The sequence below is a fragment of the Pipistrellus kuhlii genome, unplaced genomic scaffold, assembly GCF_014108245.1.
Source record: "Pipistrellus kuhlii isolate mPipKuh1 unplaced genomic scaffold, mPipKuh1.p scaffold_m20_p_33, whole genome shotgun sequence".
NCBI lineage: Eukaryota > Metazoa > Chordata > Mammalia > Chiroptera > Vespertilionidae > Pipistrellus > Pipistrellus kuhlii.
The window spans coordinates 123,869-146,179 of record NW_023425533.1 but is presented as its reverse complement, the minus strand read 5'-3'; the positions used below and the strand labels follow the sequence as shown (position 1 = coordinate 146,179).

The window sequence follows — 22,311 nt, the reverse complement described above, 5'->3', positions numbered from 1 at the left end:
GTTGTATACTTAAAACCTGAATGGTTTTGCAAACCAAAGTCACCCCAATAAATTCAATTTTTTAAAAAGTAAAACAAAAATTAAAATAAATTGTAGCCCTCTGATTCAGCTTTGTGGTTTTCCCTTTTCATGTTTGAAAGGTAGAGTTTCACATAGTACATGGACTATCAATAAAGCTCATTCTTTGAAGCCCAGAGTTGGCTTACTGTCCACACTGGTGAGCAAAAGAGAAAGAGGCTATTTTTAACATCTTTTGACCCTAAATACCATAGCATGTCAGGCATCTTTCTCTGGATATAGAATTGCATGCCTATATCTACTTTTACTTTACCCTTTGTTTTTCATGGAACTGTACAAGTTTCTCCCCAATTCTATCTTTTCTAACTTTTCAGTCAAAGGATGTTAGTCTCATTCTTCACCACACTTCCTATCACCCTCCATGTTACAGTAATATTAGGTCTAGTAATAATTAATGTCGTTTTCTAATACTTTTTTTAAGTCGAATTTATTTAAACAATACAACAAAATTTAATCAACAATATAGTTGCCGTTGTTTTCTACTACTTGTGCCCAATGCTCAGGAAGCATTTTAATCCCTCTGTTGTAAAATTCTTGTGATTTTGATGCAAAAAATTCGGTCAATGCATTTTTGAGGCATTCTTCATTATTAAATTTTTTTCAAAGAAGAAAGTTTTGCAAAGAACGAAACAAATGGTAATCGGAAGGGGCAATATCAGGAGAATATGCAGGTTGAGGGAGAACTTCCCATTCCAACTGGCACAGTTTTTCAGCAGTGATTCTTGCAGTATGCGGTCGTGCGTTATCGTGGTGAAGAATTGCGCCCTTCCGATTAATCAGCGCGGGTTCTTTTTCTCTTAAAGCTTGGGCTAACCTTTCCAATTGGGCACTATACACTGCACTTGTAATGGTTTGGTTAGATGATAAAAGTTCATAATGAAGAATTCCTTTAAAATTCCACCAAACACACAACATCACTTTTTTCGCATGCAAGTCAGGTTTTGGCGTGGGCTGCGGAGCCTCATTTTTGTCCAACCATTGAGGCGGCCTTTTCAAATTAACATACAGCTCCCATTCTTCATCTCCGGTAACAATTTGCTCTAAAAACGGCAAACGGTTTTGACGAGAGAGGAGCAAACTGCAAATTGTGACTCTTTGATTACGGTTGTTGTTGGTCAACTCATGAGGAACCCATTTTCCAAACTTTTGGATTTTGCCAAGTGCACGCAATTGATTGGAAATTGTTTTTTGTGAACAATTTAAAGTTGTCGCAAGCTCTTGTTGGGTAATTTGAGGATTTTGCACCAAAAGAGCTTGAAGAGCTTCTTGATCAAAATTGGACACATGGCCTCGACCACTCTTGTCATCTAACGAAAAATTTCCCTCACGAAATTTCTCAAACCAATGCTGGCATTTTCTGGCGCTAACTGCATCTTGACCAAGAGCACTACAGATGTTTTTTGCAGCCTCACTTGCTTTTCTTCCTAATTGGAACTCGTAAAGCATGCAGTGCCGAATATGCTCTTCATCCGCCATCTTCTTAGCCCTAGTTTTGCAACAAAAACCAAACCAAACACAAACTTTTTCAAGCAAAACTTGTTAATTGCACTTCACACGTTCTGTAGATACCACGTGTTTGAAGGTTATGTCAATACAAGTCAACGCCAAGCAAGATTTTAAACGAATGTTTAAAAACGACATTAATTATTACTAGACCCGATAGTAATAAGGATAAAATACAATATAGAATAAGTATTACAGTGTGGAATTGAAGTGTAATATCTGAAAGTATGGAATGTATTGTAACCAAATTGATAAGCACCCTTGAGTGGCCTGTATGTAAAAAATAGATAAAGTGATCTGTACCCTATATGTAAGATCAGATAGCAAGGCTCCTGGGACCCGCTTGATAACACATCTGAGCACTGAAGACACAGCTGAGCATATAAAAAGAGCAAGCCCCAGAGAAAATTAGAGACTCTTGTTCTGCTCCTCCACAGACGGTCGCTCTCCACTTTCCCTGCCTGCACCTGTCAAGCTCTGCCGGAGCCACGAGCCCCGAACCATGAGCCACAGACCGTGAGCCATCGCGAGAGGCCTCAACTGAAGCCGAGCCACAGCTGCAACGTCCTCCGTCAACCGTGTGTGTGTGCATGTGTGTGTGAGTGTGTGTGTGTGTGTGTGTGTGTGTGAGAGAGAGAGAGAGAGAGAGAGAGAGAGTGCAGATGCCCGGGTGGCCTGCCGAGGTCTGGAATCCATCAGGACTCTGGTAAATAAACCATGTGTGATTCGTGAATTGCATGTTTGTCTCCTGTGTAATTTATGCTTGGTGGATTATTAAGTACCTTGGGTCATACGTTTCAGATTACTGGCTGAGGCATCCTAGGTCACCTGTGCATAAGTCCCTTATGGAATAATTGGGACACTCCCTAGCCTTTTTTTGTGTGTGTGTCTAGTTGAGTTCTATGAGAACAGAGACTGTGTTTTGTTTTATTCACTGTTGTATTACTAGCACCTAACATAATACTTGACACAGAAAATTTATTAAATAAATATTTGTTGGAGGTTTGAATAAAATGTTACAGTTGGATTTCCTTTGGTTATCTCATAATCTGGAAAATATTTATTCCTTTATCTATTTTTTTTTTCCTTTGGAATAAAGTAAATCAGTTCAAGGAGTCTCAGAGCAGGAACACATACAACAAACTTTGCAGGACAACAAAAATTGTGAAAAGCATGGTTGCTTATTTCAATGCAAGTGAGTGAACAAGGAAAATCTTTCCCAATTTGTAGTTTTCATTTGATTTTGTTTATATAAGAATCAATTCTTGTTCCATTTGTTACTTAATATTCAAAAGTTAATTGCAAAATAGACACACTCTGTGTGCTCACAGTAAGGAAATTCAGAGAGAAGTACCTTGTGTCATTACCACATACCTTTCCACAGCTTCTATATTTAGCCTTGATGGAGAGAAAAAGCAATGATAAATAGCCCATGTTTGTGTAAATCCTGATCCATGTGCCCTCTGACTCCACAAATGACTGAGTGGGTGGAAGCATGCGCATGGATTGTGACAGTGTGTGCATAAATACTGTCACGTGTAAGGCCAGAAGCAAGTTACATAGAGAAGGCAAGTTACATACAAGTTGTCAGGACTCTAAATTGAAGTTTTGTTTTAATCAGGGCCCAAGAGAACCAAACCCACGTGAAGTCATGGCCCTTAACCACCCCTCACCCACATACTGAGAAGAGAATTCAGAAGCCCATTGCAGTCTTCTGGTCAGATTGTTTCTTGCCTCCACTTCGCTCTACCCTAGTAGACCTCTCTGTTCTTATTAAGGCTGAATGAAATCCTTGAATGTAAGATCATATCTTTATCGTCTTTCTACCCACACCACCCCAAAACTTGAGACTCCCAGGATTTATTGATAGTACAAAATTTAGTACATGCTCCATAAATGTTTGTAGACTGAATTAATGAATGAACCAATATTGCTCTGGCCAAACCTGCAGCTTCCACACCCTGCATAATTGCATGCAGTGCTGACCATGAAGATAGGAAAAGCAACATAACCAATGTTGTAAGAAAATGTTTCTTGTTTATAGGGCTGCATCTCGATCTTTGGCTGATCTAAGCACAAAGAAAGCTCTTTCAATTTAGAGAAAGGACGTTTATGATGTGTGGGAGAGCTAAGAACAATGGGCTCAATTGATACACTGGAGATGCTCTCAGCTTCTGAGAGCCTGTAAACTTCATCTATAGATCAGTCCCAGAGGGCAGAGCCAAATAAGGATAGACAAACACAGCTTTCTTGGGAACTGGCTTTCTGCTGTTCTGAGGCAAAAATATATTCACTCTATAACATTCTGAATCAATTCTTTAAAATACAGTGCTGTGTCTTTGCTAGTGTATAAAAATAAGTCCTTGTCATATTTTTATTCTTTTAGTCTTAAAGTCATCCAACCAGACTTGCTTGCAGAATATTAATTGTAGTGAAGCAGAAATCAGGAGATTAAATTGAAACTATTTTTGAACAGAGCTCCTTAGGTGATGATTGACTTGTTGCCCCCAGCTGAAGTCTCCTTGATCTCTAGTCATGTTCCTTGCCAGCTGCAACTATGAGACAATGAATCTATAATGAATTTTAAGCGAGTTTTCTTTAGGCTGGTCATTAGAGTACTACCCAAAAGTACCAAATGCTAGCTGGGCATTTAATGCTATGTCCCAATGACTAGTGGGTTGGCCAATCATAGTACTATATGTCACTAATCATTTTATTTTTTAAAATATATTTTATTGATTTTTTACTGAGAGGAAGGGAAGATAGAGAATTAGAAACATCGATGAGAGAGAAACATCAATCAGCTGCACCCTGCACACCCCCTATTGGGGATGTGTCTGCAACTAATGTACATGCTCTTGACCAGAATTGAACCTGGGACCCTTCAGTCCACAGGCCGACGCTCTATCCACTAAGCCAAACTGGTTAGGGGAGATGTCACTAATCATTTTAATACTGTCCTGCCATGAACTAAATTTATATTGCTCTTACCATATTTACTCTGCTTTGACATTAAGCCTTTCATTCAATACTTTCCAGATACATGAGAATTACTCATGTATGAAACATTAAGGGCTCACTATTGAAAAATTCAAAGAGCTAACAATAACATAATTCTAAAGACACTGGAGATGGGCACTATTATTCTATTAAAGAAACCATGTTTGAGTTCAAATTATCAGACCACTCTAAAACCCAACTTAGGAGAAAATAAATCCTATAATAGGCAATGAATTGGTATCAAGATCTGAATTCTAGTCCAAGCTCAGAAATGTATTTTTGAGGTTAACTTATTTTTCCTCTATTTCTTAGTGTCACCAGCTATAAAAACAGAAGTAATTTATCAACTCCTTTTTATTTTTTTAATATATTTTATTGATTTTTTTACAGACAGGAAGAGAGAGGGATAGAGAGTTAGAAACATCGATGAGAGAGAATCATCGATCAGCTGCCTCTTGCACAACCCCTACTGGGGATGTGCCCACAACCAAGATACATGCCATTGACTGGAATTGAACCTGGGACCTTTCAGTCCGCAAGTCAATACTCTATCCACTGAGCCAAACCAGTTTTTGGCTATCAACTTTATTTTAGAGAATTGTGAGAATGACTTGGATGAACTGAAGAAAAAAAAAAATGAATGAAATCCTTGAACACAGCACAATAAAGATACAATTATTCAAATCAAATCATGGGTTAAACAGAACAATTCACTCAGAGGACACAATGTTTGATTGAGAATATTCTTAATTTTATTTTCTTTAATTTTATAAAATACATTTTGTAAGATAAGTTTCTAAAAGTTTATCCTTTATGTGTGTTAAAATTGAAATTCTATATCAGAAATGAAGGAAACTCTTGCAGTTGATTAACCCTCTTTGTGTGTGTGTATGTGTGTATATATGCCCGGGAGGTTTTTAGGGAAGAGTTGGTTATTTGTTATGCTATTAAATCAAAACAAAACACAAGGTATGGATTATTTCACTTTCCTTGATCTTGATTGGTTTCTTACAGAACTTTTCCCATCTCCTCCCTCTATGCAGCCTAGAAGCTTATCTGGTATACTGGTCTAAAAACAAATATCAAGTGTCTTTTTTAAAAGACCTTACACCTCCTTAAACATTGCTGAAACCACTTTGGGAGAAAAATATGCAACTCTTTACAACAAAAGAGCTGTCTACTGTCATACCCATAAAACCTTTCCTTCAACAATGACCAATCAGCCTTTTATATTTTAACCCAAAGTTAATAAACAAGAAAGAGAAGACTAAAGCCTGGGAGATATTCAGGTTTCAAAATCTTTCCACCTTTCCTTTTCTGTGGAAGCTTGCCAGATGAATAACTAACAGCTGGTGTATTCCGTTTAGTGATCTATACCAGGAGAGAATAACCTGCATGTTAAATCTGACTCTTTAACACACCAAGGTAACATCATTAAATTAAATCATCCCTCACTAGCTAGAAAGAACAATCAATTAATTATTAAAATAAAAAGGTTATTCAAATTGAGATTAAAATTCACCAAATCTGTTTCTGCAAAAGGCAGAATAATTTACAGAAAATTCCAGTAGATGTACGGAACTAGCCAATTTTACATATCATTTGTGATGTTTAATGTCCAATTTTCATTAAAGAATCATATTCAAAGGGTCATTCTCCAGACCTTTCTGATACAGCCCTGACCAAGTGATAAAACTGGAAAATGTGAAATATACATCAATCTGAAACAAATCAAGATCTTCAAATCATCTACAATGACTGAATAGATAATACCCTATGAGAAGAGCACCATTGTGAAGATATGACAGCGGCCAGAGTACACAAGTAATTAACAGAAAAGAAAAAACAAAAACGCATGCTATCCAAAGAGTTATCTATCTTGTGTATACCAGAGGGCTGGCTCCATTTACACCATTAGCCACTAACAACTGCTGTTACTTAAGCCAGTCTTTTTTCATCTGAGCTAGTTTTCCTCTATTCTCAGCTCCTTGGAAATCACAGGGTTGTCATTGGTAGTTGTTCTCAAGTAGAAAGGAATGAGACAATGCTGACAACACCGTTTCTCTTCTTTAACGAGGTGTAAGGCAAGGTGCCCCCTCTGTCTACACAGACACTATGCTCCCTTATGCTGTAAGTAAGGTTGGCTGAGTTAGGGCTTAAATAGTCCTTTGCCATTGGGGTCAGTGCTCTCTTTCTATGGGTGAAAGATCCTTGCTTTGACCCCCTTCTCCCAGCTGCAATAGGTAGATTTGGGCAAATGCTCTTATTGTTTTACTGGCATTCTTTTTCCCCCCTTCTATTTTCAGCGGTAATAGGGAGACAGGACTGAGCTCTCTGTTTTGCACACCAAAAAGATATTTGGTTCCTATAGATGATAATGGTGCTAGGTACATTCCTTCTCTCTACTTGAGCATCTTTCTTTCCACTTTGTTTCCATCAGTGGAAGTGCCCATTGAGAAGAAAACACTTCTTGGTCCTCAGGAGATGCTTGTAAGTTGAAGTAGAGCCTCTGTTTCTTTGTGACTTTCAGTGGTGGAGTCACCATCTTAAGCATTTCCCATTTCTAGCAGGAAACAGCTGTGAAGCAAAATGACTAAAAGAGGAATATAAGAGGGGAGAGTCCACAGAGAGACATCAATCACCACAAGATTCTCCTTTCTTGTTACACTCATCAAGTAAGAAGAGGGCCAGTCAGTGGTAAAGGCAAAGAGTTAACATGGGAGATGCAGCAAAGTAGGCTGTGTGGTTAGAGCCTTGCTGTTAGAAAAAGGGAAGTTCCTACAGACGATCAGAACTTGGTGCCTCGGCCCATGAGTTTAAGGACAGCAAAGTTGTAAGTGGCAGCAATCATGAAGGTGAGCTGTAAGAAACAGAGAGAGAATATGAGTAAGAGTAGAAAAGGAAGCTTTCTCTCTCCTCCAGTCCTTTTGGGAATGAAGAAGTGATAAAATAGCACAGCCATAGTGGCTCAATGGTTGACTGTCAACATATAAACCAGGAGGTCATGTGTTCAATTCCCGGTCAGGGCACATGTCCCGGTTGTGGGTTAGATCCCCAGTGGGAAGAGTGCAGGAGGCAGCTGATCAGTGATTCTCTCTCATTATTGATGTTTCTATCTTTCTCTCCCTCTCCCTTCCTCTCTAAAATCAATTGAAATACATTTTTAAAAAAGAAGTGATGAAATAAAATCATAGCTATTTAAATAAAGGAAAAATCCCTGTTCTATAAAATGCAGCATGTCCCAGGTTTTTGTCCTATATACTTGACTAGAAGTCCTTTCTGAAATATTTTCTTCCAATGTCGCAGGTCCAGAGAACAACTCAGCCTGATTTATTCCATATTACACTTGGCCTAGCACTGACTTTTCCTGAGGGAAATGTAAATAATACATAGGTTTGCCATCATCTTACTTTCATGTCTGAGTAGCCTGGAATCATAGAGTGCTTGCTGCAGACACACAGCCACACTGTGCAACACAGCCCTCCAGTGCATCAATTTATTTTACAAAACGAGAAACAATTAGACTTTATAAAAACCTCAGCAGTGCCGAAACCGGTTTAGCTCAATGGATAGAGCGTTGGCTTGGGGACTGAAAGGACCCGGGTTCGATTCCGGTCAAGGGCATATACCTTGGTTGCGGGCATATCCCCAGTAGGGGGTGTGCAGGAGGCAACTGATCGATGACTCTCTCTCATCGATGTTTCTAACTCTCTATCTTTCTCCCTTCCTCTCTGTACAAAATCAATAAAATATATTTTAAAAAAAAGAAAAAAAAGGGAACATTCTCTTAAAAAAAATAAAAAAATAAAAAACCTCAGCAGTAAGGGCCCAGAATTCTGTGAGATTATCCTTGCACATCCACCACTTATTCAATGACTTCAGATAAATTGTCTCACCCTTCATTGCACTAGGTTTTTAATGTGAACTGTGAATGCACTACATTGACACTGTGTTGTAGTAACACCAACAACGAACTTGGGACATAGAATCACATTATAGCAATAACAGTTCTCATACTGTTAGGGAGTCTTTCCCATCTTTTCAGGAGAGTAACTAAATCCCTTGGAAAGTGTACAAGATAGAGTCATATTTACAGTATATAGAATTTCAAGCTTTGGAATATTATGTTTAGTAATATTTCAGTGTTCTTGAAACTGATCTGACCAGGATGGGTTGGGAATTAACTGTAATGTAGATTGCAAAGCATTTGGCAATATTACATGCTCTATAAATGCCAAATATTTTCATTCTTGTCTGTGAATCTCTTACCTCCCCTTTCTTCATACCACTTTTCTTGTCCCTGCCTAATTTCTGAAGTTTTTATGCCCTGCCAACCGAAATAGAGGTATACAGTCTCTACACTTTGCTGTCTCTTCCCAGTAGCTTCTCTCCAGCATTTCAAGGTTAGAAGGAGTCTACCTTTTTGCCTTGCAGCATAGCTGAACACCAGCTATCCCAAGACCATTTATTGCCCAAGATAATTCAAAGGCAACTTACCAGTGAAACCAATGTGGCTGCAGCCCCCACAAATGCAGCAATAAACAGGTGGAAGGTCATTTGGAACTACAAGGAAATGCAAAAGGAAGAACTATTTCTTGCAACAGTAAAAATATGCTCTGCTGAATACACAAACACAGCTTTCTGAATAAATGCTGATATCTTTCTACGTGCTAATTATGCATCTCTAAATTGTCACTCCCTTAAGTGTAGGCCTTCCATTCCTAAGTGTACATCATAATACTCAGAACACAAAATACTCATAAAATACATATAAAATATTTAATCAACTGGTTTCTTATAATTGTGCCCAGGGTCCCAAAATTTAAATTCAGCATCTTGTTTTCAAAGAAATTATTCACCGCCTTCTTCCTCAGGATTACTTTTAATCCTTTGATTCATTTGTGTACAAGATCCTGTCTCAATACAATGTTTTCATTCTTCAAATGTACTGTTTTTACTTCACATTGGAGATTGAGAAATTCCAAACTGAAAGTGTTTTTGTAAAACCCATAAATATTTCTGTGCACAACCCATTTTCTTCATAAAGGTTTTAACTAAAAGAATAAAAATTTCCATTTGGGGGATTTTACCATTAAGCTCTGTCTATACTTAATGCTACAAATTTCTTTTTTAAGGCACAAAGTCTTAAAATGGAAAGCATTCTATGCAGCTCTAGGGAACATACATATTTTAATACCTATGCTCATTGGATCAGGCACACTGAATCAATATTTTTGTAGAAAACAATCTGCCAACTCAAAATCGAGCAAAGAGAAACTGTGGTCCTTAAAATTAAAGGCCATGGGGAGGAACTTGTATGGTACTAGCCATTCCACTGTAAAGTAACCCAAACGGCTCACTCACCTCAGCTGTTTTGCAGATGGACAGAAGGTTAGAGCCACACACCTTGCCAGGAAAAGCATTCCATGGGAGAACACCTAAGTAAAATGCCCAAATAAACTAAGGTGAGCTTCATGGACTTGTAGGGCTACATGGCTACTTTCCTTCAGAGTCTTTCTTCCAACTTTAATCATCCTGGCTGAAAATTTGATCCTACTAACAATCAGGATTCTCTTTTCTAAGGATTTACCAAAAAATAGAAAGTGGTATTGAACAGTTGTGAAATCTTATATTTGTTATTGAAATTTACTGCTTGGAACAGCAGTCAAATAGGGTAGAGCAGTGTATACAGTCAAGAAATACCCCCCCTTCCAAGAAGTTTCTTTCAAAGGGAAGAAATCTCTCCAGTTTGAGTGGTGAGGGTTTAATAAATGAAGGTCCCAAGCATCCCTCTTCTTTCCCCCATAATTATCACCCCCCCTTACCCCAAATAAAGAACTAAATTAATATGCTTCCATAAGAGGATTGAGAAGCCAAGACACCCATGCACTAACTCACCATACATTCTGGCATCAGCACAGAGACTGCCTATACTGGCAGAGGTCTTGCTGGGGAAGGCAATAGACTGGCAGGTGGTCCAGGTGTTGAAGTAAATGTACACAGGCACAGCAGAACAGGCAAACACCAGTAGCCACACAATGGTCAGGGCATAGGTGATGCCAACAAACTAAAACAATTGACATGGTGTGATTAGAAATGAGCATTAGCCTGTAGACATGGAAACACAAACTGGGAGATCCTGGAATGGTATGTGTCAGAAATTGAACCAAATTCCAGAGATCTCTACCACATGAAATTAGTAAGCAGGGCATCTCTGCCAAATGTCATTGGCAGTTTCTACTAGAGAGCTGGCCCTGGGTGTGACAGCGGGTGGCAGGAATGGGTGGGGATTGGAGTGAGAAGGATCCCTGGGTTAGAGAGGTTTCAGGAGATTTGTTGGGCAGATAAAGTGTGAAAAAATCAAAACAGATCTTGAAAGAAAGTCGTGCCATTTCTTGCCTTAGGCTGAGCTTAGAAAATGTTTCTTGTCACAGAACTTTTGATCCCTAGTCATTAAACAAAGCCAATAGGAAATTTAAATTTCAGATTAAAAAACCAACACTTTTCTAAGCCAACTGCTGACCACAAAAGACATCACCACAACCCACAGAAGTTTAGCCCCCAAAGGAACCTTTAACTCTAGAGGCTGAAAACCAATGTGTGCCTCAGTAGAAACATAAATAGCCCCAGTCAAAGATGAAGCATTAAATATGTAGATTTATCCTAGTTCCCCTGGGACCTTCAACAGTATAGAATCCCAGAATATTGTGAATTCCACCTTGGAGTCAATTATTTAATTTCCATGATCCATCTTCCCTCTAAGATTAGCTACCTACATTTCAGTCCTATGGGTAGCATTTTAGATTCTTGGGTAGTCATATCTCTTGTTTTGGTCCCTCCTAGAAGGGGAGTAAAGGGATCAACAGATGGCTTAGAAATGGTCTGATTGTACAAAGTAACCTACAAAACTCATGCTTTTCATTTTGAGATGAAATTTTCTAGGGAACTTTTCAAGGGTGAGGCTAAGCCAGCTAGGCACCACGTTCTTCCTGACCTCGTTCGGCTGCAGCCATCACTTCCTCACTGAAAGGCCAGGCACCTAGAAAGGGCCTAGTCTTGGGTGAGGGTGAGGCCACAGACTCACACCCAATTGTCCCCCACCCCTTGTTATTGCCACAAAATCCTGAGGATGATCACCTTGTCGGGATGTCCTAGCCATTTTCCCAAACAATGACACACCCGCTCCAAAGAATGAGCTTGATGTTGGCCTCTGGAACCCCTCCCCTTCTGGCCCCCTGTTACCGTTGCACTGAGGCCCTTGCCGCAGATGGTGGTCTTGTAGTCGCCAAAGATCTGCCTGACTGCACCGGTGGTGTAGAAGCCCTCAGCCAGCAGGAGGGCCCCATAAAGGAAGAAGAAAGAGGCAGTTCCATAGATGACATACTGGAAGGCATGGATCCTGCATTAACAGATAAACAAATGAGACCAGAAAAATCTTATTAATTGAGGAACCAGTTCCCTTCCTGCGTAAGTGAGATGGACATTTAAGTGAGCACTTAAACAAGATTAGGAAGTCTTTAGAGGGATCACAAATCTCTATCTCCATGCTTCCACCTTGTCTGGATTGAAGTAAAAGAAGATAGGGAATGGGCAGCCAGAAACACATGCTCCTCAATCCACACCTTACTCACCCTATGACCTGAACAACCCGAGCCCTAGTCTCCTTCGCCTGACCTTTTAAAGATGCTCCTTCAGAGGAGAGAGGAGTTGGACAAGAAAAGTGATGAGGACCCTGGCTGGTTTGGCTCAGTGGACAGAGCATTAGCCTGCGGACTGAAGGGTCCCTGGTTCGGTTCCGGTCAGGGGTACATGCCCAGGTTGTGGGCTGGTCCCCAGTGAAGGGCATGCAGGAGGCAGCCAATCAAAGATTCTCTCTCATCACTGATGTTTTTATCTCTCTCTCTCTCTCCCATTCCCTTCCTCTCTGAAATTAATAAACAAATATATATATATATATATATATACATACACACACACACACACACACACACACACACACATATATATATATATATATATATATATATATATATATATATATATATATTTTTTTTTTTTTTTTAAAGTGATGAGGAAACAGGAATCTAACTAGCACTAGGAATAAGAGAAGCTAAAACTGGGTATATATATATATATATATATATATATATATATATATATATTTTTTTTTTTTTTTAAAGTGATGAGGAAACAGGAATCTAACTAGCACTAGGAATAAGAGAAGCTAGGACTGGGTATGTGCAGACTCAAGTGGGGTATCAAACCAAGAACAGTGGCCCTACTTTGTCCAGGCATTTTACCTCCCCCAGAGTTCTCTAAATCTATCACTTTGGAGTCTCCAACTCAGTCAATATTAACCCTACTGAGCAAAATTTATAATGCATAGAAGAAAACAAAGGGTAAGAGATTGGCTAGCAGGTAGACCTCTACTTTCTGAACTTGGCACATTTTTCTTATTTGGGGGCTCAGATGTGGAGTTGTGGCATAGGTGGAATCTGCACCCAGAGGAAAGACTCAGGAATCCTTTCCAGTGCCACATCAATCCCCTGCTTGTCACTAAGTTTGAGTTCTGTATCTCCAAGATAGAAAGAAAAAGAGAGGGATTTTTATGGAATGACAGGTACTTACACATTAATGAGATACTCATAGTCCTGGTAGTTTTTGGAGAAATAGGTTTCAATTAGTTTTTCTGTACCAGTGAGGGCTTCATGTCCACAGCCACAGAACAGTGCCACCCCAAAGAAACACAATCCAGTGGCCACCAGGGAGGCAAAGGGGGCCCCTACGAGACATCTTGCACAGCACTCTAACAAACCTGGGGAAGAAGAAGGGGAAACAATCAGGAATGCACAAAAGGAAGGTAATGCCATTCTTACCTCTCTGCCAGACTTGTGCTAGCATGCATGAATGAAGTCTCACCCCAGAGCCCAAAATCAGGAGAGTCTAGAACTTTAGGCTACTGCAATGTGAGACTGACCCCAGAACCATACTTTGTTCTATTCTTGAAAATTAGTCCTTTCTTTTAATTCCCAGAATTTGTGTGTGTATGGGAGGGGGGGATATTAATAATCAATAATTCAAGTAGCAAGCCAAAGAGATTATGCAATCATTCCCTCATGTCTTATCATTCTTATTTGTTTGTTTTAGTCATCCATCAACTCTTATGGAGTACCTACTATGTGCCTAGCATTGTGCTAGGTGTTATATGAGATGTGAAGACATAAACAACAGATTCAGTCATATGGGAATCTTGTTTACTGAGAAGAATGAGTTTGGTAGAGGATAGCTCCCTCTGGTCTCTTGGCCTGATCCCCAAAAGGTTCAAGAAATAAAAATGTTAATCTCTTTAGAAAAGTTATTTGTATATATACATACACAATATACAAATATATACACAGATTTTATATATATATATATTCATATATCATATATGTATATATGATATATATGTGTATATGATATATGAATTATTTGTACATATATACTAGTACATACACACAAATAATCAGCAAGTGTGTTGAAAAGTGCTATTTTAGAAGAACATGTTGGGACTTCTTACAAAAGAAAGTAAATTGTGTTAATTTTTAGGTTTGGATTTTCATCCAAAGCTCACTTGTCTATACCAGGGTAGCGGGGACTAGAGGACTCCTTTGCCCAACCCTATTCATATCAGTACAGCTTCCTTTTATCTCTGAGTGCTTAACCTCTGGTGATTTTCATGTCAGAATTACATCAATGTGAACATTTTCTGAAGGACCAAATTATCTCTATCATGGAAAATTGAGATAGATGCATTTGTTTGTTCCCAAAATGAGTGAGTCCTACACCCACCATCCCCTAAAATGACAGTCCTTCCTTAGTCCTCAAAGAGTCTCTTCCTCAAAGATTCTTATATATCATAGCAGAGATTAAGCATGGAAGCTCAAGCCAAGAAAAGTAAGTAGTTGACATTTGTAGCAGAACTGAATTTTCCCCCAAGAATTGTTGTCAGAAAACTTGGCCTCTATTGGAAGCAATATGTAGCTGTGATACAATAAGTGAATGCAGAGTTTGCTTAGCATGAATTTTACAACAGTTCCTGGTAAGAGTGTCTCATCAAAGTGAGATTGTGGCGCACACACACACACACACACACACACACACACGCGCGCGCGTGCGCGCCCATACATGCAAATATGAATACATATGCATGTGTATACCAAAAGAAAACACATTTGAAGTTGATCATTATTCTTAAGAAACATACTAAATACATATTGTAAGTCAAGAAAAGGAGCTTTGAAATAAATAGTGCTGCCATCTTCCTTCTCTGTCTCTCCAAGTCTTCCCCGCCCCCAAACTCTTAGACTCTCCTAGTAAAGAAGTTCTCTGAAGCCTGGGTTTAGGGGAGGGGAAGGTCAGTGACCCCACTGTTCCCTCTCTCCCTAGCACAGGGTCAGGGCTTGGACAGAGCCCTCCATAGCTCCCCCAAACAAAGAAGCCTTGTTTCTCCCAGAGATCTCAGGAGCCTCATTGGTATTCTGTAGGGGCCCACAGGCCTGGGGGTGGGGTGGGGTCATGCCCAGAGAACAATGGCAGAACTGTTTGTTTAGAGTAAGGAGAGCCATTCACCCTAGCAAGTGACTATCCTGTGCCCACTCACTCACCCCAGCTTTTTCACCCTGCGAATGGCTAAATGGTGGTGCAGGTGTAATCAGGGATGGAATAACTTGAACACTTGCTAACCAGAGAATTCCACTCTAAGTTTTAGCTAATGCCCACTCCAGTGTTGTAAAGATGAAGGAAAATTCTCTTAGTGTATCTGATCCCTTGATCATCTCCACCTAACCAGAGAGTATCATATGTATTGTTCTTACTGGGTGATAAAAGGCTAAATCTTGGAAGCAACTCTGAATCACCAACTGATACTCTTCCTTTTCATGTCCGTTTTTCATCTATTTTCTTAGAGCTCAAATAATTTAGTAAGTTCCTTTCTGATCTACTGGCACTCAAAGCAAGGGACAAGAAGGACATAGGTTTTAATGATTCTCTAACATGAAGTCAAAAATATAAATGACCCTGGATAAATCTATCATTGTTGAGCTATGAACAGTTCAACAATATTGGCATAAGCATCAGATGTTCATCTCTTCACAATTGAAATGAAGTGTTTGTTCTGTGGGCATTTAAATTAATCAGAAGTGAAGAATTTGTCAATCCAATTGAAATAAAATCAAATTTGGAGTTCCAACTTGGAAAAACTCAGAACATGCAAGAAATTGTGTCTTAATCAAAGTAGTTGACAATCAAAATATTCTGAGAAGGGTCCATTGGTATACTTTCATTTTTCACAGCCCAAGAAATGTCCATGGGAATGTGGGAACAAGAGCCTAAAGCCATAGGCTCTCCATTTCAGAATCCTTCATGGCTGGAAGGGTACTAGTGTGATTCAGGAAGGCTATTTTGGAGGAATTTTGGAGAAGTTCCTTATCTCTCTCAAGAGACAGTCTTACATTTTCAAGGCTAAGTACAGTCTGCAACATAATAGAGTTAGCATAAAAATATATATAGTAATAATATTATCCAATGTAACTCAGTTCAATTAAACCAATCAAGTTTGACTAGAGGTCATAGAGAAAAATAATGACCCACATCCAGTGTTTTCCTTTCATTTCTATTTATGTAGATTCAGTACAGTCATTAAAAGCACATTAGCAGTTACCTAGATCCTATAAGATACAAAAGGGAATTAATTATAAGGCCCAGTCATTTTCTTCAATTTTCTTTCAGTCTTGTTAGAGAAAACAAACTTATGTCTGTGATTCAAAGACCAAAGCTACTTATCATCTTATGTTAAAATGTATATAACCAAACCCTGTGGGCAAAATGCAAGCAAAGGGGAAATATTCATGGTTGGCTAGATTTATCTGCAAACTCCCAAAACTAGTATAGTCGATCTGTGATAGGACTTTAAGCCTTTCTCACCAATGTTCTTCACAGGAGTCTGAAAAAGGTTGACAGCATTATTGTGACTCTTACTCAGGTCCATGTCCATCCAAGAGACTGTGTTGACCCTGATGCTGTCTCTTTAATCAGACAAGCCCTCCATTCTTTCCCATGCACTGGGCATGCCTCAAGGACCAGCTCCATGATGGTAATTCTGTGTGAATCTGGGAACTCATCAAAGGGAGGAGAGGAAGGGCCTCATTGAAAGGGATGGTAGAAAGAGACCGATTGTGCTTTGCACAGGCCCAGCCTGTCCCTTTAATCCAGCTGACAAAGGGAGAGATAGAACCCTATACAATTGAACTAAACAACAGGCAGACTTATTGAGTAAAAAACTGGCCCTATCTCCCTAGGTCTCTAATCTGCACTTATCCTCCTCCCAGAACCCACCCCTTAACCTCACCCCATGAACAGAGGCCTCCTTGATCAGGGTCTATAACCAGTTGACAGGGCCAAGATGCTAGAGCAGCCGTGACTGGTACTGGGGATGAATGGGGATGGGGGGTGGGTACTAGGAATAAAGCAACAATCAGCAGGAGGTACTAGTGGCAAAGACATTTGCTTCTGGTCTTATCCTGGTCAGACAAGGCTCTGCCTATAACCTTGTCTTTCCTACGTGAAATCAGCACTTATACAACATTTAAAGGCTGGAAAAGGGCCCTATAGTCACGGGACATGACAATACAAGCCTGCTAAATAAACAAGTCATATGGATAGAGTTAAATCAAAAGGAATCTCAGCCTCCTCTTTGAACGGGTATTACTATTACCATGGCAACAGCAACTGGAGCACCTTGTTTCCTATACTCCCTGCTCCTTCCCAACACACACACACACACACACACACACACACACACACACACACACACACACCATTTATATCCAAACTTTGGGAGACTGGAGTAGAAGCTTTATTGTTAAACTCTATCCATGCACTGTCTTCAACTTGCCCACATATGGAAAGGTGAAAAGGAAGCAACTGACACTAAGCTAAGAGACTATAGTTTCCACACCTTATTCCTTAGGTCAGTCTCATACTAATTTTTCCTCTATTATTGGTTGTATTGCAAATCTGATCTGGGGAACTTTGTTGTCTTCCTTGGGATATCACTGACTCTTTTTCAGAGTCAATCCTGGAAGAGAGCTCAGAGGCCAGCACAGAGTAAGAGATCACTCTTAGGACCATTTAAAATAGCCAACGAGGAATTAATCCAGCAGTACTTGCTGAGCTTTTGATGTAAGTTTAGCACTGGTTAGGCCCTGACAGTGAAAAGGAAGGAAAAGCTGCTATGTTTGCCTGCCATTATTGATGTGACCTTTCCTGATCATGTCACTACCCTGACTAGATCTTCCCTGGACCTGAATATCTATGGGCAAGGACGGTGTTTTTACTGTTGCTTTCTGTCAAGATTAGAACTATACCCTGATGATAGTTTTCAGGGCTTCAGGATATTACACAAAAATGCAACAAGAGAAAAAAGATGCCTCTGACTTGGGGGTCTGCCTTGATGGTTTTGAAGACTTTATTTCCCCTCCAATCCATCTCCCAGGGGTTTCTTGAGCTTTGTTACTAGTTAGATAGCTTTGAAAGAATAGGTCTAATTGTCAGACTATTGAGTAAACTGGCTTTCATAGTGCAGAGCCAAGATGAAAGCCCCTTGAAGCAGAGCAGATTTTTACATCTGTCTGGCTCTCTAAGAGTTCCTCTGGCTCTGTAGGACCAAGGTGAGGAATGGGGTGTGTAAGGCTATCCACGATCATTTCAGTAAGTGTCTCTAAGAAGAGTAAGTGAATATGCTGGTTTGGATCTGGTTTCTTTTTAGCTCCTGGCATTCTTGTAGCATTCTTGGAATCAGGGTGGGATTCAGTTAGTCTTCAGGCATTTTGTAAAACTGGACCACTGCTCTGCCTCCACTCTTTTTGCTTAAGCTACACCCACTCACTCCGAGCCAGCCAAAACTACACTGCTCAGCAAACAGCCACCTTTGGAGGGAAACATCACAGGCTGTTACCAGGGTGACAGCCACTGTTCTCAGACAACAGATGTACAATAGCCAATGTTTTGCTGTTCAGTAATGGCATTGTATTACTGAGCAGAGAATAATCAGCTACTGCTCTTCGACTCTTTTCTGGTTCCATTGTCATCCCAAAAATTCATTTGGAATATCCTCCTCCAAAATTGGGACAAGTTTTAAAGAACTACCATTTCCCCCATAAACCTTTTGTGCAGACACTACTGAATTCAGTGTTCCTCTTAAATCTTGAAAGAAAGCTTCCAATCCTACAGGATTCTATATGGTTGAGGTATTGAGGTCACTATTTCTGGAGGTAATTAAGTCAAAAGGCTGTGGGAATATTTAATTGGCTGTTGTAAAAGGGACTATTGCATTAAGATTTGGCTCAGACAGCTTCTAAAGTTCCTTCTAACCACAGATTTCATGATATAATTCATCTACTAGCACTGACAAAGTAAATTTAACAATTTACTTTCAAAATTGTTAAATAGCCACACACTTTCATCCCCAGAGGAAATAATATTCAGTACCCTTCTTTGCTCCCTCTCCATTTTTAAATCACAACCTACCCAAACAGCTTCCATGATATCAGGTAGGTTTTCCAATATTACCGTGGGCAAGAATTGAGTTTCTTGAACATTCACCTTTTACCTGGCCACATTCAATTGATCAAATAATTCTTACTCAACTGCACAAAGTACAGAAAAAGAAAAACCAAACACTTTAGAAAATACAAGTCATCCTGTACATGAGCTATTGTATAATAATGGGTATCATCATGATTTATAATGGATATACAGCTTGACCATTTTCAAAGGACTTTCACATCAGTATTACATGATTTTCACAACCTTGAAAGTATACAAAACAGTTATTGTGATCCCCATTTTCCAGATGAAAAAGTGATAATTCACAATGACCCACCCAAGGTCATGAAGTTTATACATGACAGATCTGGGATTTAAACTTAATTGTATTGTCTCTAACTCAGTGCTCTGCCCTCTTAATAATCTTACCTGAATACATGATGAAAAGAGCATGTTTCAGGATAAAATAACCTAAAAGCTGGCACAGCTTAATAGAGTTGAAAACCTATCTTCCTGGATGTTGCTGGAATCTTCTGGATACTACTACATTAGATGGTGAATACACAGAGAAATTGATTCTCATTTTATGTAGGCTGCATTCAAGCTTTTGCCACATATAAGCAATGTCTACATGTATCTGTGGCACCCTGTGTCACAATTTGCTCAGAGTGGACACTACTAGAGACAAGACCTCCTAGCTTATCTCTTTATTTATGAAACCTGTAGAAGCCCTTGGTACTCAACCAAATCAACAAGAGTCCTAAGAACCCAGAAGCCTCCTTATCATAGAGGAATTTAGAGTTTGGACTATGCCTTCAGGAAGGCTAACGCTGTTATATTTGCAAAACATGGGCAACCATACATGTTCATACATTCACACACACATACATACACACTTACTCATATCCATTCCCCATGGTAAAGCCATTGAAGACTTTATTTTCATTTTCTGAACTTAAGATTTACCTCCTTGGCCATGGCCAATCCTGAATCCATCTTGCCTTGTTCTCCAATTTCCCACTATAGCCAAATGTGGTTCAAATTTTGTATGAAGCAAGCAGTTATTTAGTACATCTGAGGGGTACCCAACAATCCGTTGCCTCCAGAAGAGCCAGGATGTCAGCTGACCTGGCCATTACCAGAGCCCAGAAACCAGGGGAAAAAAGAAGGTAGAAGGAAGTGGGAGGGTAAGAATACACATGATCACATCCAGCCCACTGGGCACTCTCTCTATGGATCTGTGGAACTGTCCACGTGCTGCTGGAATTATTTGGCAATAAAGCATCGATCTCAATACAGTAGAAACAGAGTTTATCAAATTGGGTACTAAGGAATTAAAAAAAAAAAAAAAGTGCCAAAGCACAACTCATTTAAACCATTGAAAAACCCCAAAACCCAAACTCATAAATACTATTGCATATTCCTGTGCCTGCTTAAATCTTCCATGCTAAAGTTTTTTAAACTCACCCATGACTTTTGGACTCTGACTCCAACTGCACCCGGCTGGCTAGTCTGCTTTGCGTCTTTGTTCAGTTGGAAGAATCCTGGTCTCTCCGGTCTCCTTCTCCTTCTTCGTTCCTTTACTTTTTCTCTCTGAGTATCTTTGTCCTCTTCTCCAGCAATGAAAAGGGCTTTCTGATTGACAGCCAACCCCCTTAAAGGGACAGGCCCACTTTCCTCCTCCTCTCCTCCTCCCCTTTTCCTCTTCTTGTCCCCACCTCCTCAGGGATACTCCCTTCTTTAAGGATTCCATCTTCTCTTTTCTGCCTTTCACTTCCAATTTTTTCTTTCTCTTTTCTTTTTATTTTTCTAAGACTTGCCTATGTGGAATTTTACTTTGCTGCAGAGACATCTGGAAATGTGGCTTGGGGCTAGAAATTAAAAAAATAAAATAAAGAGGTCCTGGAAGCCTACAACTGATACTTGGATCTATTTGCTATAGGATGTGGCAGCACCAGTGTCAGAAGTCATGAAAATGGTAGCTTTGGTGAGGGGTCAAGGTAAAAAACTTAGATGCTATCTTCTAGAGTCCTTCCAACTCTAACCCCAACCGCAACCCTCACTCATAGCTTCCTTTGACTCTGTCCACATTTCCCCTCTCCCTACTCCTTGGCAAATAAGCACCCTCTCCCCTCCACTCAGCTTTAGAAACACAATAGAGGGGGAAAAAATTTGTCTTTTAAATAATATCCTCCAAATCCTCCAGCTGAATGAGGACAAAATACAAGCTATTGATTCCATAAACAGACTGTGACCAAGCAGGGGGAGGCTAGGATTGTATAATTTTATTGAAGGGATAACGGAGACCCAGAGAGGGGACAAGACCAGTTCAGATTCACAGAATAGACAAAAAAAAAAAGGTCAGTTAGGTATGTGGGTGATTTCCAAGGAGGATAATTGATTTTGAGAAAAGTTAGGAATATGATCTGAGAACCAGATAGTCAATATCCCATCCTGAGAATATAGTATCATCAGAGAGCTGAGACTAGCCTGGTGAGAGCTGAGACTAGCCTAGGGAGGGTGTGGGTTGGGTCGAAGCAGTGGATGCCAATGAGAATGAAGAGAAAGAGAAAGAAAATATCATGCTTGCCTCAGGGAAAGAAATACTAAGAAAAAATGGCAAAGCAGCAAAAATATGGGACTAATATATTAAATATGCCTTATAAAAATAGGTTTTTTAAAAAGACTATCAGGATATTTGAGTGCCAAGTTAGATTAGCATAGGAAGGTTTTCTAAACAAGATGAATCTTAATCAGTGTCTATATAGGCTCTTTGTTATTGTTCTTTATCCTTTCAGGAGCCTCAGAAAGGCATAGTTCTCTTGTATTTGAGGCCTACATCCTCCCGTTGATGGCCTGTAAAGAAGTTGGTTGGCATGTAACTGGAGGAGTACCTGTTGGAAGACTTCATGGAAAGAAGGTACAGGCTACCAGAATGTTTCCTATGGCTTTGCCTTGTAGTCAGAGAGGAGAGGCAGGAGGTGCAGAGCAGAGCCTAGACTCTTTTTCTGGAGAGAGCAAGGCAAGATTGTGTCTCAGAGTTCTCTCTCTGAGCTGTGACCTTGGACTTGTTTCTGGCTTGGGCTTTGCTGTTAGAAGGATGAGTCTTCTACAGATGCCCTTGTGGGTTCACCTGTGTCCTGT

General features: G+C 39.8%; 1 protein-coding gene across 2 annotated transcripts; it reads right to left on the bottom strand.

The window, feature by feature from the left end:
* Positions 1-5,310: 5,310 nt before the first annotated feature.
* PLP1 (proteolipid protein 1) lies at positions 5,311-20,799 on the bottom strand. Of its 2 annotated transcripts, none has more exons than XM_036460772.2 (7): positions 20,635-20,799; positions 13,210-13,396; positions 11,719-11,980; positions 10,480-10,648; positions 9,946-10,019; positions 9,079-9,144; positions 5,311-7,441 (listed from the first exon to the last, which is right to left on the bottom strand). In XM_036460772.2, the coding sequence occupies exons 1-7, from the start codon at positions 20,636-20,638 to the stop codon at positions 7,370-7,372; spliced, it is 834 nt and encodes a 277-aa protein (XP_036316665.1). In that variant the 5' UTR covers positions 20,639-20,799; the 3' UTR covers positions 5,311-7,369. The 2 variants fall into 2 exon arrangements, with proteins under 2 accessions (XP_036316665.1, XP_036316666.1); XM_036460773.2 differs by having other exon boundaries at positions 11,824-11,980.
* Between the last annotated feature and the right edge of the window lie 1,512 nt (positions 20,800-22,311).